This window comes from Rutilus rutilus, assembly GCF_951802725.1.
Source record: "Rutilus rutilus genome assembly, chromosome: 2".
In the NCBI taxonomy this organism is placed as follows: Eukaryota; Metazoa; Chordata; class Actinopteri; order Cypriniformes; family Leuciscidae; genus Rutilus; species Rutilus rutilus.
This window is the reverse complement of record NC_140210.1, coordinates 48963939-48982869: the sequence shown is the minus strand read 5'-3', so window position 1 is coordinate 48982869 and position 18931 is coordinate 48963939. Positions and strand designations below refer to the sequence as shown.

Here is an 18931-nt window from a genome sequence, read left to right as displayed (position 1 = left end):
ACTTCCGTTTTTGCGGTCGCTCTGTATATTTCTATGGCGCTGCTGTCCAGGAGCAATTAGCTTTTGAAGTGAATTTACTTAATGTAAAGTTAACGAAAGTTATCATGAGGACTGTGATGTTTAAAGCAGACGACTTAACAAATGTCAGTCGACCGGGAAGATTTTAAAACGAGCCGTTCATTAATAAACACGCAAAATTGATGTGAAAATGCAGACCGGAAGTCAAAAGACAACGAGCGCAGCGCTGAAAAGGTGCGGGGGTACATAAGGTATATACTTAGCAGCGGTCTGTTATTAAGAAATAACAGACCGCATTCTACATTGGAATTCAACCAAGCCATGTAATAAGAATATTTAAAATATGTGTATTTATAAATATTTGGGTGGGGTTATGGCGCAGTGATAAACTCAGAAACTTAAATATGGCACTTCATGACTAAAACCCCTTCATTAGCTCATCCATGAATGGATTCCTGTTAAAAATTATTAGTTTGATCCCTTAAATGACCTAAACATTTCACACTAAACTCATTTAAAAAGCAAAATTGTATAATAATTAATATCTTGAAAGAAGTTTATTTTTCTTAATTTCCCCATTGGCAAATTATTAACATAAGTCAATCTGAACATTTAAATTTTTTTAAAGTGTATTAGATTTTTTTTCTTCTGTGCATTGAGTAAATATTTGATTATTTTTTGTCCTAAGTGTTTAATCTGTCCGGAGTAAAGGGATTTCTGGAGATGATGTAGCAGTCAGGAGTGGAGAACATCACCCAACATGAAGCCAAGCCATTTCTAAAATAAACTGAATTTAGTGTAATTATATATTTTTTTACCTTTAATTAATGTAATGACAGCTGTTCTTGGCTGATTATGCTTTCCTGTAGCTCCAACAGTAGAGTGTTGGTGTTTGCAACGCCAAGGTCATGGGTTCAATTCCCAGGGAAAACAAGAACTGATAAGATTGTAAAATGTGTACCTTGAAATGCTTTGGATAAAAGCGTCTGCCAAATGTAAAAATGTTAATGATTATTACCCTTCCCTCCCTATTGTGATGTTTCTTCATGAACAAGAAAAAATGTAGGGCGGGACTTGTTGATTGTTGTGGATTGCCATTGGTCGATCTCATGTGAGTGACAGGTTGTCCCGCCCTCACGCCAGTAAACACCTCATCAGAGAGAAAGAGATGTTGCTCCAAGAGGGAAGGGAAGTTATTTATGAAGCACGTTAATTTAAAAACAATAATGATGTGTACAAATAAATCATTTAAAAAAAAATACTGCTATATTCACTTTTTAAAAAAGTATCAATTTTGATTTCAATGTTTCAACATGTTTTTTTCAAATTCCACATTTCTTTCTGAAATTACTGTAAAACTGATTACATTTTTGTTTTTTGTTGACAGATATGGTTTATGAGAAATAACTATTTCAAAACGAGATCTCGCGTGAGTGATGTGACCGCTGAATTTTAAAGTGAGATTTGACATTTTTGTTATTGTAGCTTTAGATATTTACATTCAAATAAATAGCCTACAAGGAAAAAAACATAAGGAAATATTCTTATGGAAGCGTCAATATTCGAAATAACATTTCAATCATAATTTGACATCATGTTTTTATTCATATCAAACACGCATTGGAAATAGAGTAAATATATTCCTATATATTTCACCAGCCACTCTAACGTTTGTGGGAGAAGTGGATGAATTTAAATGCGACCGACTCGGACTCCTGACAGCGTAAAAGAATTTAAACAAACGAGATAACGGTCGCATCAAAAAAACTTTAAGTTAGAATATTAGAAACAAGATCTTGAAATAATAATTATGAAAGTTCAATACTTTTATAAGGGCACTGTATATCATGCACCATGATTATTAACAGCATGGAAGATGTAATGTTACATTTCCTTTAATCAAGAATATTTATACTATTACGTAGCACATATTTCTTTAAAGGGCCTATCCTGAAGCGCAGAGATGCCAGTGTACTGATCCCTGTATTCTGGTGTTCGGCTTTCCTCTCTTGTGGGCCAGTATTCAATCCAGGTGTGCTCTCCAAGGATGTACTTCAGACTTAAAACAACACAAAAAACATGGTATAGACAACCATTAATGGACATTAAATACACAAACATGACACTAACGTGCACTTCTTGTGTGTGATTCAGTTTTCCTCTGTCTAACAAATGACTCATACAGCAATTCTATGTGAATGCAATCAGTTTTTCCTCATACGTGTTTGTATTGCATCCTAAATGTTGAGTGTCCTCCTGTGCAAAAGCAGAATCCTGTAGGAAGTACAAACACTCACCTTCCTCCTAGCCGTGACAGGTCAGTGGATTTGCCCATGATGAGGTACGACTTGCCTTGTCCCAAATCTAAAAGGTCACTGCAAATAAGACTAGCCAAAAATGGTCTGACTTTCCCCTCAACTTTCTTATCATCAGTGCCTACAGGACAGAACAGGACGTCCAAACGTCAACCACAGTTCAAGAGTTACATGCTCTAAAAACATGCATTTTAATATACTTTGATGGACAGACGGGAATAATTACCCATACCTTCTCTCAGCACCCGCTCCACCTTCATGTCATAGATGGCAGAGTCCTGTACCGGATCCATATCCAATACTGTGACTTTATAAACTGTCAATGGTACACGATATATTGTTATCGGCATCAGCCGTGAGACGGGATGAAGGAGGAGTCAATGGCTGAGGAAGGAGAACATGCGTTTACCGTAATCCGTGCCAGATTCACAGGCTCTATCCAAACGCTCCTGTTCACTGACCTGATCCTTCTTCTGGATACTGCAGTTTTCTGTGTTATGAGATGTTGATTTTCTGATATCTATACTTAAACACACACTTTCATAACAGACCCAACACAAAGTTGTTCCCCCGATTCATAAAAGTAAATACCCCTACATTTGGTGCAAGATTTTATGGCTCTTATGGTGGATGTTTGTCATTTAGAAGTTGCTTTAGATAAAAGTGTCTGGAGAAAGTATAAACTTAAAAGTAATAGCATAATACCTTTTGCACACTGGCTGAAATTCCCCTCACTCGGTGTGTATATAGCGCCATCTGTCCTCTCAGGGTGGAAGAACTTTGTACAGCGAGCATCTGAAACACACAAATTTAACAACAGATGACTGTAACATCCTTCTAGCACTATGAGACCAGATAATTATTGTCATAATTAATTAGTGCCATTAATAATGGTACTAAATAACCCTGTTAATATGAGTGCTCCAGTTTAATTAATCAGAAGTGTGTGTATGAGTTTATACACGTGCAGCAATAGCTCACCTGGTGAGTAATATTCATATATTGTGACGGCAGCAGGTTGAAGCAGACCCACATTAAACATCTTGTGCATTCTGAAGGCAAGTCTTTCTTTCTCTTTATGAGAAACCTAACGAGGCAAAACCAAATCAAAGCGAATTACATGGTATTAAATATCATATTGTACACTGGAAACTGCCCACGTTAACATTTGCACAAGAAACATAATAATATGTAAAAATCTAATTTAAACAAATTTTTGTCAACAAAATTATTTTTTGCATACAAATTGCAATTGGTGTTTTTTTCTTGCATTCATTTAACAATGTACAGCTGCAATTACACTGCAAAAACAGTATTCTGTTTTGTATAGCAAAATACATGTAATCCTTTTATAGTCATAGATCTATATATTAAATTAGCACATTCACTTCTGCTTAAAGTATCATGTGAAATATGATTCTGATAAGCAGTCTGTAATGTACTGAAGTTAAGTGGAACCACATGGCGTTACAGTTAATGAGCATCTTGGAATCCGAATCAAGATTTCAACAATACTGTGATATTAACCAAAACACATGGTTTCATGATAAAAAGAAAACAAATCTGTGTTTGACATCATCAGGCAACACAGTCTGCTGAAATACCTTATCTAAGTAGAGGATGAGGGATCCTCGCTCTGACAGCACTTTATTCTTTTCATATTTCTGAATGTATCTCTCCTTCCCCGTGGACAACTGAGGTCAAGAAAATGAGAAAAAAACCCTCAATGCATCACTTGATGACCAACATGTTTTATGGCCTATCTGCAGATGTGAGGCAATTCTCCATCAGTTTATCATCATAATACCTCTTTAAGATCATTTTCTTCAACATCAAATCCCGTCGGTATGCCAATGTCCAGAATAGTCATAGTGGCATCAGTTTTATCACTTTTGTAGCTGTAAAGATGGAGATAAAGTGCAGGTTTTATTAACAGGTTTCATAAGTCTTCAGTTTTCCTCCATCAACTGATTCTGCGTTTAAGGCTGCTTTCACACTAGAGCTTTTCATGCAAACCTGAGTCCGTTTGATGTCAGATTTCTTATATTGTAGTATAACGTAGAGCTGCTTGTCTCTGAATAAACTCTTTTTTTCCGTGTCAGAACGCAGTGAAACTGAAGTCTCCCCTGAAATCATTATCTAACTGTCCCTGGTACTCACGTTCATGAAGCAAACATACAGCGAATGTGCGACAGTAAACAAACCAAGTGTGAAAACAACCTAAATGAGCACATGCTGATTGATGACAAATTAAATGGTTTCTTGACATAAAAATGAATGAGGTATTTGTTCACATACATGAAATCCACAATGAAGTTGTAACTTTCAGTGGCTCCTTTTTTTGCTAAAGGGAAACAAAAGTATTTGGTGGTTTTAGTTCAAGTCAAGTCTTCCCTTTCTAAAGGGAATATGAAAATAAATTTCATTAAAATGAAGATTTAATACATAAAGGTATTTGGGGAAATACAAGTTAACCCTGGGTCAGTCTAGCCTGTTGGTAAACAATAATCCTGTGTTATCATGTCTAATGTTTCATGATTCATGTAGAAAGCAGTGCTACACTTCTAATGTCATTATAGTTGTAGTTAAGTGTCAAATGTTCCTAAACAGGGTTAGAGTGACAGTAACCCAGGGTTAAGCACAGTGTGAAAAGCCTTAATGTTTATAAAGTGCTAAAGAAAGGCCTTTTTGTCAATCTTACTTTCAGGGGCTTTTTCCATTTTAACAGTCAGATTAAAGAGTGTACAGTCAGACTTCTTCTCAACAGGTCTGGCGTAGTACAGCGTCAGAACCTGAAAAGAGCAGAACGTCTCAGATTAGATGTTCAAACGCTTTAATCTTGCTGTTGACCGTATAAACGCTCATGAACACTCACTGAGAGAGTGGCTGTTCCAGTTCCTCTAGCCGTCACATTGAAGTCCTTGTTGATCTCCACCTGTTGAGTGAACACACGTACTCGAGTCAGCAGGATCATCAAATCCATGATGTAGCAGAGATACCTGAAGACTTTATTGACTAAACACCACACTATTTGTATAAAATACAAATAATTGCCATTCTAAGTATTTCCCTCTAGGTCGAGGGATGAGACAAGGGATTAATTAGTTCTCTCTCGCTCTCACCTCAGTTGTTTGCCATTGCAATTGAACCCCTGCCGGTGGCTCTTAGATTGTGCAGTATGACTGGCATTATTAGGGGAGGTGTTGAACACAGGCTATCCTTATATGCCGATGACCTGTTGCTATTTGTTTCTTACCCAGACAGCTCAATGCCCTCTCTGTTAACCATATTTACGCAATTTGGCCTCATTTCATGCAATAAATTGAATATGCACAAGAGTGAGCTGATGCCTATTAATTCTGTTGCTTTAGAGCAGGGGTGTCAAATTCAAACTCCTTAAGGGCCTGCGATAGATGCCATTCCAGTCCTGCCACTCTAATACATATGTTTTGGTCTTGCCCTGCCCTATCCCCATTCTGGTGTACTGTTTTCAACTCCCTTTCACTCAGTTCCTCTTTCAATATTCAACCTTTACCTATCATTGGCCTGTTTGGAGTACTGCCTGCTGGTTATTCTTTACCGCGTTATTTTGCTGATTTTATTGCTTATTTATTGCCAGACGACAAATTTTGCTTAACTGGAAAAACTCCCATCCCCCATCACACTCTAGGTGGATTAAAGGAGAACTCCGGTCAATTTTAACATTGAGCTCATTTTTTTGTACATTTGGAGTGCTGTCAGTACAGAGAACAACAACAAAAATCGGGGTTGCCTACACCGAGTTATTCTATTTTTAAAATTTGCACCCTGTTGACTTCAATGGGGCAAGTAGTAAACCTGCTTTTAGCCTCTTAACATTCTTGATGTGTCATTACAAGTGCACAGAAAATGTGAGTGATTCCTTCTGAGTGAACACGAGTGAATCTGACTGCAGTAGATGTGAAAGATATGTATAAAAATGATGTTATTTAAGCCAGCGCAAATACCTGTGTTTACATCCTGTTTTCAGTTGAAGTTCAAAGTAGTCGATTGCCGAGTTCACGCGCATAGGTTTAGTTGCTATGATCACGCGCGTGAACTCGACAATCGACAATGGGCAATGTTCTCTGTATTGACAGCACTCCAAATGTACAAAAAAATGAGCTCAATGTTAAAATTGACCGGAGTTCTCCTTTAAAGACACCTTGTATTTCATCAAACTTCCAAAAATTAGATTTTCTCTTCACCAACCCACCAAGGTTTTTTGCCTCGTTTTAATGACTTCCTGTTGCGGCTGCTATTGAAAAAGCTGAAAATATTCCGTCCCGCCCCTCCATGTTCCGGCGATCAGGTTTCAGTCTCGCGCAGCTTTCATGAGCAGGTCTTTTCCACTCAGTGTGTGTATGTGTGTGTGTGTGTGTGTGTGTGTCGGCGCGCTGCTGCAATCTTTGCTCAATGTTCCGCTCCGTGTTTGCGCTGCGCGTTCTGCTCTGTCGTTAACGGCCCAAACGCACTGGAAAAGCAAAGTCCACTCAAATAACGTGAAATTTCTCAGTAGTAGACTTCTGTTTGCAATAGCCCTACTGAGCTGGTATAGTCATGCTGGGCAACAATCGTAAAATGACCTGCTCTGATCACATGCTCTGGTAATAATAGCTTTGTAGGACTATATTTTATTTTGATAATTAGTATAAAAAATTAAAATAAATCTGTTAAATTGATTATGTTGATTGATTATTGAAAAAGAATAATATATTGATATATTGATATACTGATGTTTAATATTATTTTAATATAGGGCTATTTTCTGTTCCTTTTTTTCCTGTGTTGTTTATTTTATTTTAGTTAGTTAATTGCAATTAATTACAGCAAATTGTGCAATTAATTAGTTAATTTTTTTAATCGATTCCCAGCCCTAGTATTTATACAAAATACATTATTTGTATTAGTATTTCTCAGTTTTCCATTGTTAGCTGCTGATGAGAATGTATTTGTATACTGATTTTACTACCTCTGTTTTTGTCTTTTATTTTCTATTTATTTTTATTTTGTGTTGCTGTTGTTGCTGTTTTGTATTATTATCATTATTATTACTTATTTATACCTGCTTATTTTGTTTATTTACTTATTTTCTTTGTACCCTGAATGTATCATAAAAATTATTTAAAATAAAAACCTTTTGGTCAGTTATGACATTTGACCATTTTTTTTTTTTTTTATGTTGATGAAACATATATCATATCTTAGTTTATGGTTTCCTTTGCAACAAATTATGTGCTTCAGTAAACACTGTTACAAAAACAACAACTAACATTAAAAAATATATATATAAATTGTCAAACCACCCAACTAGAGGGAACACCGATCACCATAATGGTGACCAAATATTTTCATCTAAAAAATTGTTCATTCTCAAAAAGAACTTCTGTAGATGAATGACAGAAATAAGGTCAAACTGGTTTGTAATAAGAGCGATTTTATATCTTTTCAGTTGATTTCATCTAAAGCTGTGTCCGGAAGTCAGTTGTAGTTCTTTTGTTTCTCTTTTCTTCAGTGATTCTGCTTGTTATCATCAGGTGTCTTCAATAATCCAACAATCATCACTCAATTAATCACTTAATTATCTAATTAACTCTAACACTGCTTCAGTGTTACTTTTAACACCCTGCTGGTGGTTCCCATATGAACACCGAGCGGTGTTAATTTAACACCGGGGAATTTACTGTGCATGAGCAGCACACATTTTATATGATGAGTTTCTCCTCACCTTGTCTGACCGTGTAAAATACACATTGTCTCTTTTAATGGTCCATTTGACAGGTTTGCTTCTTCCTGCCACTGACATCTCCACGTCCAGATAGAAGTTTTGTTGGTCCTTCACCTGCGTGCGATACTCTGCCACGGCCTGGAACACCATGATGGTCTCCTGGAAAGTGCAGAACAGCATTCAAAGACAAGTTCTGCATCAGTCTATCACAGTCAGATGATGAGATGTTAGTGTACCTGTGTGGTGCCAGATCCACCATAATGAGACTGTTGTGAACGCAGCCAGAGCACTGCCTCTCCTGCTTTATCAAAGTCTTTGCCCTTCACAAGTGCCAGCACAGCATAGGCCGTCGCCTCCAGAGAGTGATTATGCTGTCCGGCGACAGTCCAGGACCAACCGGCTGATTCAAACACAAAGCAGGAATAATAACAGGACTGTGTTGCTGTTGCCTCTCTATTCCTTCCATTACTGTTTTTTTGACACCAACACACAGCTATTATTACAAACCAAAACTTACATAATTCTTTCAGAACTTCCACTTGGGTTTGTTTTATTGTTGGATGTTGTATAAAGAAAAGAAAAAAACACAAATTGTTGCCGTGTTGGTGTGACTGACCTCCTCCATTGGTGGAATGTTTCATCAAGATGTCTTTATTGAGTTTGTCAGCATTGGCCATGGCGTAGGACGTCATCGCAACAGCGTAAGGATTGGTCAGTTGTGGAAGTCGATCTTCTAAGAATGCAACAGCCCTCCTGATACTTTCATGCAGACTCTATAAAAGAGAGTGTAAAAGAGTCAATTATGGTGTACTGTATGTTGTAGGATGTAGATCTAAGAACTTTTAACCTAACTCTTCAAGCCAAGTCAAGTCACCTTCATTTATATAGCGCTTTTAACAATATGAATAGTTTCAAAGCAGTTTTACAGTGATAATAGGAAATTACAGTAACAGAGATGTTTGTTAAAGTCTAACTGATTGTTATAATATTGCTGGATCTCATGCTGCAGTAACACAGGGTTTGTGATGTGCATATATTAGTGGAACAACATAATTGTTAGATTATAAAAAACCTCAGTGAATCAGTCTATTACATGATGATTATAAAATCATCAACAGGTAACCATCATCACCTGATCTCATTTCACTTTAGCTTTCTTTGCTGCCGCAAATGTGTTTGACAAACACACTGTCACAGCGGCCAAAAAGAGACAAAAGATATATTAAGATTTAAAGGAACCGTATGTAAGATTGTGGCCAAAACTGGTACTGCAATCACTTTCAAATTACTGTAGAGCGGTGTATCCCCCCCCCCCCATCCCATTTTATGATTAATTGAAATACATTTCTTACATATGGTTCCTTTAAGAGTCCAACTAATGGAAACACTAATCACTGTTATGGTGACTTCAAATGAAACACATTAGAGTTAAACCTCTGTTAATTCTCAATAAAAACTTTTGTAGACGTCTGACAGAAATAAAGTCAGTCTGGTTAGTAATAAGTGAAGCTGGTAATGCTGTTTGTGGAGTTGTTTAATCCTCCTCTGCTGAGATCTTCACAGATTTAATGTCTTCTTTTCTCTTCAGTTGATTTCATCTGAGGCTGTGGCTGAAGTCAGTTGTAGTTCTTGTGTTTCTGCTTGTCTCTTTTTCTGTTCTCTTCTTTCCTTCAGTGATTCTGCTTGTTAACAGGCTTATTAAGGCTGAGATGACTTCATATTTAATATACACAGATTTTTTGGCTACGATAAGGTCCAGTTCTGGTTTATTTCTTTGATCTTGGCTGACATGTGGCATTGCTATGGCTTGCTTGTGGCCCAAATCCGGCAAACAGGAGTGGTCCGCCCAAGTGCCGTAATTCCACGCTGCATGTGGGCCAGATCATCTTTCCACGTGTGCCAGATGTGGGCCGGATCTGGGCAGACACAAAATTTCTATGTGGGAAGTGATACAGTCGAACGACAGGCAGTAATGAAGTCATAGATATTCATTTTGTTTGCCTTGACTCTGTGGCCACGTATAGTACTCACTGACTGCAACGTTTTGGCTGTGAATAAGAACCGCCAATTTGAATAATATACCACCTTTGGTATCCACAATTTATGACTTAAGTAATATTAGCAATCAAAAATTTGTAAACCACCTTTGAAAGAGGTCCAGTGTTTGGTTTGGCCCTGTGTTTTTACATTTTATGTTTAAAGGGATCCAAAAAGGGATTTTAAAGCAGTTAATAGAGAAATACTCAGGAGAGGATCCCAAGATCACTACTGTGCTTCCTCTATTATAAAATCCCAGAGCGGCCACTGGAGGTGAAACAAATTGACTTACACCAACTGATCCAGCACAGATCTCTCTGCCCTCTTGCATGGCAATCACAACAAAGGCCGTCAGAGAGACATTGGCATCTCTGCCTCGTACATCACCCTGGAATAAAGCACACATAAACAGACTATATCACAAAACAATCAGATTATGTGTGAGTTTTAACCATTTAATAACAATTTGCACATTCATGTACAATAATAAACATTGCTGGTCTCAGAAAATCTAGGTGTGAATTTGGCATCTGTGAGTAACAGAAATGCTGAAAAATAAGTGGGATCACATAGCCTGACTACGTCAGACTTCCTACTTCCGCTCAATTTTATTTCGCTTCTGTAGTCAGTCTGAGATAGCAGCCTATCTTTCAGTTTTCCACCGGCTTTCGGACGGCCGGGCCAATCAACGAACAGAGGGCGGGCTGAGAGCCGTGACGTAGACACTGATTGTACCGTGGATGCATAGATTTACTTCACATAATCTGCAAAAGTCGTTCACAGCCATGTTCACTCCGGTATTTCGCTCGATGGTTTTGTTTTCGCATCATACTACATGTGTTTACAGTGGAAGTTAGATGCGGCTGAGCATGCGCATAACACACGCCATAACCAAACGTCATGTGATTGGCTTACGGGTAACCAATGGTTTTAAACTTCAGACAAGCGCCCACCCCCCCCCCCCCCCCCCCCCGCGAGAAAGAAAACACTTTTCAATTGTGCCATGCCAGACTCTGTCTACAAAGCAAAGCGAAGTAGCAGAGTCTGGTATTACCAGGCTAGGGATCACATCCCCTCATGAAAAATCTTTTAAATTATCTATTTTATGTATTTATTTTTGGGTGTATAATATTTGTATTCTGCTGTCTAAAGTTTTTTCATTGCCTTTGCGTTTAAACCTAACAGTATTTCTAGAACACTGGTTAAACTGCTGTAAGCTACAATATAGTAAATTTTATTTACTATACTTTACAATATAGCATTTTATCATGGCTGTGACGTCTTTTATAGTTCACTATAATGATTATTATAGATGTCTTACACAGCAAAATCCCCAGTGTTAAATTAACACTGCTCAGTGTTTATATAATCCACTCTCAGAGTGTTATAAGTAACACTGAAGCAGTGTTAAAGTTAATGAGATAATTGAGTGATTAATTGAGTGATGATTGAGCATTACTGAAGACATCTGATGTTAACAAGCAGGGTTGCCGTTTGTCTGCTGTCTGTTAGCATCCCGACACCTCAGTTAATTCCAGCCGCTGAACTTGGCATCTCTGCCGTGTTTGTGCTTTTTTCGCGATTATTTCATGCAGTTTAATACACCCATTATACCATCGCCCACACCGTTGATTTCCGTCGTTGTCGAGTATTGAGTATCGAGAGAACAACCAGTGCTGTTTTTCAGTTGGATTCCTCTGTGAACATGCACTCATGACATGGATGTCTGACAATTTCGTTGCTTTTTGGAGTTTTCAGATTTAAAAACGTCTATAGATATAGAGGCTGCACTCGTTCTGCGGTACCGTTGCTCTCATGGAACAGATAGACTATATATGCTTGCTTCTTTACCGTCAGATGAAATCCTGGAGGTGTCAGTGCTTACTCTGCATCCATGCAATAAATGCACATCCTTGAAGGAATGCGGCTTTCTAGCGCATTTACTTGAACTTCTTAGGTAATATCTATGGCCCCATTTATGAACTTGACTTGCGATGCCGCGCAGACTGACATGTATGCGCATGATTCACTCACACACACACGCTCAGAGCAATATTTTAAGTTACTGCATAATACATTTTTAACTAGCAAGATAATACAGCATCACGATAGTCTCACTTTTAGCTATGGGGCAAAAACATTAACTTTAACTATTGGCTTTACATCATCAAGTCAGCTGTCACTTTAGCGCGAGGCCTTGTGTGGTCACACACTTGGCACAGCACTTGCGACGGTACTGCCAGTAGCATATAGCATTATTTAGCTCCTTAGCCTGAGCTAACTTGATCACGTCGAACTAGGCGGGCGTAGTTTCAGCAACAGGCACCTCAGCTCCACCCACGTCCCGCATCACATTAATCTGTTATCCGGGAGTGACGCGCTGCCAAGATGGCGATGGCCGGCTCCACCCACTTTTGGCTTCAAAAATGCTCTTTAGAAACCTATGGGTGACGTCACAGACACGACATCCATATGTTTTTTACAGTCTATGGTTAGTACTGGCTGTTAATGACTTTGTTTTATATGGTCTGCTTTATTATTTTCAGAGTCCTTAAACGATTTATGTATTATTTATTTTTGTATGGCATTTAATTTTCTGATCTTGGGTTTTATTTGTGTTATGGTAAAGGAGGTCTTTTATTTTGACATTCACCCGTGTGAGCGGATATATTGCGCGTGTGATCCAAACATTTCAGTACGGAACTAGACCCAGACATAAATGGTGGTGGCGTCAAAGGTTTACGGTTTGCAAAGAGTTTTAAAAGGATTTAGCTCCTGGTTTAAAATGGAGAACAAGCTCTTGAGTTGATTCTCAACAAGTCATGGTGGTGTACTACGTCTTACAGCGTCCAACTGTGATCTTATCTGTGAAGACGGACATTCAAATAAAGTGTGGGAATCATCAGTCAAAGAGTCAAACCTTTCTTAAGCCAGGCAGTTACACTGGCAATCACAGAGAAAAAAATACCTGGTTCTGAATCAATTTCATCTTCTGCGTGAATTATTCTTTTCTGAACACAGGTGAACACAAACAGGCCACATTCAACTTACCACCATCTCTCCATGAATTACAGGTGAATCCTCTTTAAAGGAGCCGTCTGGCAGTCGTTTGTAGAGAACCAGCCACTTGAGGGCGCTGCAGAGCACATTTTCCTCTATAGCAATTAAGTTACTGGCCATGGCGAAGACTTTAGCCACATATGCAGTCAGCCTTTAACAGACAAACAGAAGGAAATTAATAAATCAAATTAATTACAAGTTCTAATTATTTTTACTATTATAACAATGTTAAATAATACAATACGTAAGACAGGAGAAATCAGGCATGAAATGAAACAAAAAATGACTACCATGTGCTGCTCGGCCTGTCTATCGAGGCAGTGTAGGATCCATCTGGTTTACGGTAACCCAGCTGCTGCTGATAACCTTCATACACAAAATATAAAAAATAATATTTACTTACATATATTTTCCGCATTTTTCATGAGAGCATCTTTGAGTGTGCTTTTGATTTTATTTCATTTTCTTTAGAGGTGAATTCAGGTTGATTGGGAGACATTTTCCTAGTCATCTTAGTGGCAAAATGTGTCCCAATAAACCTGAATTGACCTTATATTTGTCCTGCTGACCTGTGTTGATGTGTTTATTGGCTTCATTACGGCGGTCTATTCCAACAGTCTCCCACTGATTGGTGCTGTCCAGATAATGAGTAGCAATGACAGGTAGAGTCATAGTGATCATGTTCTGCTCTCCATCACCACTGGGCTGGACAATAAGGCGACCCATGAAGTCTCCACTGATGGCCTGCTCCACTGTCTGAGAGATCTCTTCACCTGGAAGAAGGAAAGAGGGAACGCAGGCTGAGAATTCAGTTTTTTTTTTTATTATCTTCGTCAGGATGGAATATTTTGTATGTAACATTCTCAACACTATTTGTTTTTGTATCTAGACAGTTTCAAATTCTTTAACTCTTTGCCCAACAGCGTTTTTAAACATTTTCACAAAAGTTTCATGGCCCCCAGAATACTTTGTTATATGAATATCTGAACATGCAATTTATCAAAAGAAAGAACAGACCATTGGCTTTTAAACAAACCAGATAAAAAAAAACAATAAAAAATTTTTTATATATATATTCTAGCTGCAAAAAAAAAAAAGAGCAACAATTTGAGCAAAAAGCTCGGATCGGATTCGGAAAGATAAATCATAGATGGAGTAGATCGAGTCCATCAGCACCCCCAAAGCTTCACAGTCCTAAAGCTCGTTTCATTCAGTAACTTTGGGCAGTTTTGATTTATATGCTGTTTAATGTTGATGATAGTGTTATTTTACATATGCATATGATTACATATGATATTGCATGTTTCTGCATCTTCCTCGAATGTGTTTTGATCAGCAGACTCTCTCTACTCTTTCAGAAGTGTAACAGTGAAAACATGGAAAGATGGAAAAGTGCCTCAATGGCGTGGAAAGAGTTAAGATCAGATTGCACTTACCTGCTAAAACTGTCAATGACATTTTTATATTCTTACAGGTTATATTAAAATATTTTCTTCATTTACATATTTTAAAAACATCAAAGGATAATTCAAAATGTTAGTGCTAAGGTCAATTGCAATGCACTGCTTTACAAACATTCTCACAGTAAAGTGTGCTAATAGGGATTACAAGTGAAGAAAAATGAGAAACAAAGTTTTTAAGAAATTAAAACTTCGCTTGAGTGAGCAAGTGGAATACTGTCATTTATGGGATATTTGTGTGTATTAAATCATCTGTTCAGAATGTGGTTTTGATCACAATGCATCTTGGTTTCATTTACACCTGATTTTTAATCAAGTGCTTAAACTTAAACCACACAAGCAGAGAATAAAATCTTGAAAGAAACCAGCCCGAGCATTAAGTACTGCGGTACAATCTTCAAATATTACTACAAAAACTCCTGGAAGAGTAGAAACAGATGGATGCCATCAGACGATTGTATATAGCTTCATCTCTCTTTAAACAAAAACATGCATACAACCTTTAAGAAATAATCATTACACATTCATAACATATTTTTCCCTACCAGTAATTGAGATGTAGGTGATAGCAGGTGTATCTGGAACAAGATCAGGTGGTGTTTCAGCTTTAATAACTATAGGTGTTTCCCCTGTTCCATTTTGGATGAGAAACAAAGAAAAAGAGGAAGATGGAGGAAGAGTAATGAGTTGGTGAATTTTTTTACGCTTTTGGTGAGTAAGAGTAGGAGTAGCTACAAAAGTGTAGGAGTTCATTCAGATCTCCTGATTAACTCGAACTATAATGATATTCAGAAAAGTTTTTTTTTTCATAATTGGCTGAAAGTATAATGTGTGTAATGTTGTATAATGCAAGTATAACACAGCAGTGTTAATTTGTGGTTCACAGTAAATCTCACCATTCTTAACAGGATTGAGCTCCACATTATCTCTATGTAATGAAGTCAGCACACCCTCAGACTGAGAGAGAGAGAGAAAGAGTTTTTCTATTCGAAAATTTTACAAATATCTATTGATTATTAAATTAATTAATGACAAATAAAAAATGACAGAAATGAAAATTTGCCATCAGACGTACCACCACCTTCAAGGTCTTTCTCACGCCATCCTCATACTCAAATATTGAAGCTTTCACCTCAATATCATGATGTCCCAGCGTCATGGGAATAATCACATATGAAACCGCTATGCTGGAGTCTTTGTCAACGTTTACTGTTGTTCTGTATTTGCCTTTCTTACTGGCAGAGCTGCAAACATTTTCTGTCTCCATAAACTCCACACGCACCTGTGAAAACAGGAGAGCGAGACACAAATCTCTTCAATATCTAGAGGAAACTTCCTCCAAAGTAAATGCATTTCAAATGAACATGAAATGTGTGATGATGGAGGATATTTCTGATATGTCTATGATTTGACTTCTGCAGAAATAGTTTTTATGATGAACATGGTTTTAATGTATAACATAAATCTTAAAGTATTATTTTAATATCAAATCCAATCTACACAGTAAATTCCACAGTGTTAAATCAACACTGCTCAGAGCAAATATGGTCCCACTCTACAGAGTGTTAAAGTAACACTAAAGCGGTGTTAAAGTTAATGAGATAATTAAGTGATTAATTGAGTGATGATTGAGCATTATTGAAGACACCTGCAGTTAACAAGCAGAATCACTGAAGGAGAAAATCATAAATTGTAAGTTACCATTATGGTGATGGGTGTTTGCTTTAGTTGGGCTCTTGACCCTTACATATTTACTTTAGAGTTAGTTTGGCTCTTGTATCTGAGTTATAACTGCCAGATGAACAAAGAAAAAAAGTGATCTGATGGTGTTGATTATATTATGACATTCATCATTTGAACTTGATCACTGAACTCATTATGATCCTTAATTCTGACTTCGATTTATGTTGTTGATTACAGCATAACTGTGATTCTTCATAAATATCCAGAATTTTTGATATAATATAAAGGATTTCTTAAAAGTTGTTTAAAACAAAAAAAAATTATTTTAGGCACACACAGATGTCAAGATTCAGTCTATGCATCTCAACAATGGTGACAAGCAGAATATTCAATTAGGAAAAGTAAATTACATAGACAATTCAGATCATAATTTATTCATACCGCAATGCATGATGGGAGCCATTAATGAGTTGTGATTGGTGGCAGCCACTGCAACATGCTTTATTATTGTCACCATTGTTGAGATTCACAGGCTGATTATTGATGTCTGTGTTTCTAAATTAATTTATTTGAAAGTCTTTTGATCAGAACAATGTTTATGAAATATTTTTGATTATACGTAAAATACTGATAATCATATGCTGTTAAAATCACAAAGTTGCTGGTAACAAGGTAAACCAAACTATCTCAATAAGTTTCATTTTTCAGATCACAGCATGATTATGTCAAAACATAACCAACACTATCAGATCACACTCTGCTTTGTTCATTTAACTGTTATAAATCAATAACAGCAGACAAACAACAGTAAAATTGAAAGTAAACATATAAGGGTCAATATAATAATAAGGGTCATAAACCCATCACCTTAATGGTAACTTACAATTTATGATTTTCTCCTTCAGTGATTCTGCTTGTTAACATCAGGTGTCTTCAATAATACTCAATCATCACTCAATTAATCACTTAATTATCTCATTAACTTTAACACCGCTTTAGTGTTACTTTAACACTCTGTAGAGTGGGACCATATTTGCTCTGAGCAGTGTTGATTTAACACTGTGGAATTTACTGTGTACCTTCTTCAGATTCCTTGGTGTGTAGTTGTGAATAATGGCCTTGATTTCCAGTTGTTCACCGCGCACAGCTGAATAAGGGATCTTGAGGTCAATGAAAAATGGTTTAAAAACGATCAGCTCCTCAGGTTCTGCCACACAGATGCCTTTGAGGAGGAACACAGACACACAGAAGGGTTTAAAGCAGCAGCTCCTGGATGATGATGATGATTTTCAGACCATGTATCCTGTGTTTGCAGCTTCACCTTACCAAGTGTTGGTGACAGACTGACAGCCAAGATCTGCCAGGTAGTAATAGAGTCTCTCAGGTAGATCTCTTTATCTCTGACTGGTGCTGGACTGAGATATGAGGAAAATACAAGAAGACTGTTGAAGTACTCTTTTAATGTTTTTTTATCGTCAGACTCTCTCTCACACACACACACACACACACACACACACACGTCACCAACAACTCTCGACAAATGAGATAATATAAATTACTTGCTATGAGTCACTAGTGGTGTGAACGATGCTCATTTACATTTACATTTAGATATTTAGCAGACGCTTTTGTCCAAAGCGACTTACAAATTAGGACTAAATTAAGCGAGTCATCGTGAAGAGGCAAAAAAACAACGCAAGAAGTGCTCAAAATACGAAGTTCAGTCATTGGTCAGAGTAGCATAAGCGAGGACATAAGGGAAAAGGAAAGGTAGGATATAAAGGAAAAGGAACGTTTTTTTTTTTTTTTTTTTTATGAGGATAAGTGCTCACGGAAGAGAAGGGTTTTCAGTTGTCTTTTGAATGTTGTCAGGGATTCTGCATTCCGGATGAGGGTGGGGAGAGCATTCCACCAGCATGGAACTGTGAATGAGAATGTTCTGGAAAGTGATTTTGCGGCTCTCTGTGATGGAACCACGAGACGTCGCTCGTTGACCGATCGTAGGCTTCTGGTAGGGATGTAGACTCATAGGAGTGAGTGAAAGTAGGAGGGAGCTGAGCCTGTGATAGATCTGTAAGCAAGCGTCAATGCCTTGAACTTGATGCGAGCAACGAGAGGTAGCCAGTGCAAAGTGATGAAGAGAGGAGTGACGTGGGCCCTTTTGGGCTCGTTGAAGACAAGACAAGCTGCAGCATTCTGAATCATTTGTAGAGGTTTGGTTGCACATAGGGCTGGGCGATATATCGCATCACATTGTTATGCGCATCTCGTCAGTAAAGCCGGTTCCCTTGATTAGTAGTAAATCGCCATCACCTGCTTTCAGATGGAGCGGTGTTAAATTAACACTCCTGGGGCTGGGAGTGTATATGAGTCCACACTCAAGAGTGTAAAGTGTTAAAATATGAGTGTTAAATGAACACTCAAGAGTGTTAAAGTTAATGAGATAATTAAGTGATTAATTTAGCGATGATTGTGCATTATTGAAGACACCTGATGTTAACAAGCAGAATCACTGAAGGAGAAAATCACAAATTGTAAGTTACCATTATGGTGATCAGTGATTGCTTTAGTTGGGCTCTTGACCCTTATATGTTTACTTTAAATGTTACTGT

The 18931-nt window shown here is 37.5% G+C and overlaps 1 protein-coding gene across 2 annotated transcripts in view; it reads right to left on the bottom strand.

Moving 5' to 3' along the window:
* Positions 1 to 1600: 1600 nt before the first annotated feature.
* LOC311283377 (complement C3-like) overlaps positions 1601 to 18931 on the bottom strand; it is a 345048-nt gene continuing 327717 nt past the window's right edge. For both annotated transcript variants that reach the window (XM_084397732.1, XM_084397733.1), the window contains exons 35-57: positions 17646 to 17734; positions 17399 to 17541; positions 15712 to 15918; positions 15533 to 15593; positions 15182 to 15265; positions 13746 to 13949; positions 13467 to 13542; positions 13168 to 13327; positions 10409 to 10504; positions 8696 to 8852; positions 8316 to 8479; positions 8080 to 8238; positions 5209 to 5268; positions 5035 to 5125; positions 4632 to 4677; positions 4141 to 4231; positions 3938 to 4027; positions 3315 to 3420; positions 3039 to 3128; positions 2743 to 2823; positions 2566 to 2649; positions 2316 to 2454; positions 1601 to 2077 (exon numbers count right to left, since the gene is read on the bottom strand). In XM_084397732.1, the coding sequence (XP_084253858.1) occupies positions 1936 to 2077; positions 2316 to 2454; positions 2566 to 2649; positions 2743 to 2823; positions 3039 to 3128; positions 3315 to 3420; positions 3938 to 4027; positions 4141 to 4231; positions 4632 to 4677; positions 5035 to 5125; positions 5209 to 5268; positions 8080 to 8238; positions 8316 to 8479; positions 8696 to 8852; positions 10409 to 10504; positions 13168 to 13327; positions 13467 to 13542; positions 13746 to 13949; positions 15182 to 15265; positions 15533 to 15593; positions 15712 to 15918; positions 17399 to 17541; positions 17646 to 17734 (2620 nt within the window). In that variant the 3' untranslated portion in view covers positions 1601 to 1935. The remainder of the gene's footprint in view (positions 2078 to 2315; positions 2455 to 2565; positions 2650 to 2742; positions 2824 to 3038; positions 3129 to 3314; positions 3421 to 3937; positions 4028 to 4140; positions 4232 to 4631; positions 4678 to 5034; positions 5126 to 5208; positions 5269 to 8079; positions 8239 to 8315; positions 8480 to 8695; positions 8853 to 10408; positions 10505 to 13167; positions 13328 to 13466; positions 13543 to 13745; positions 13950 to 15181; positions 15266 to 15532; positions 15594 to 15711; positions 15919 to 17398; positions 17542 to 17645; positions 17735 to 18931) is intronic.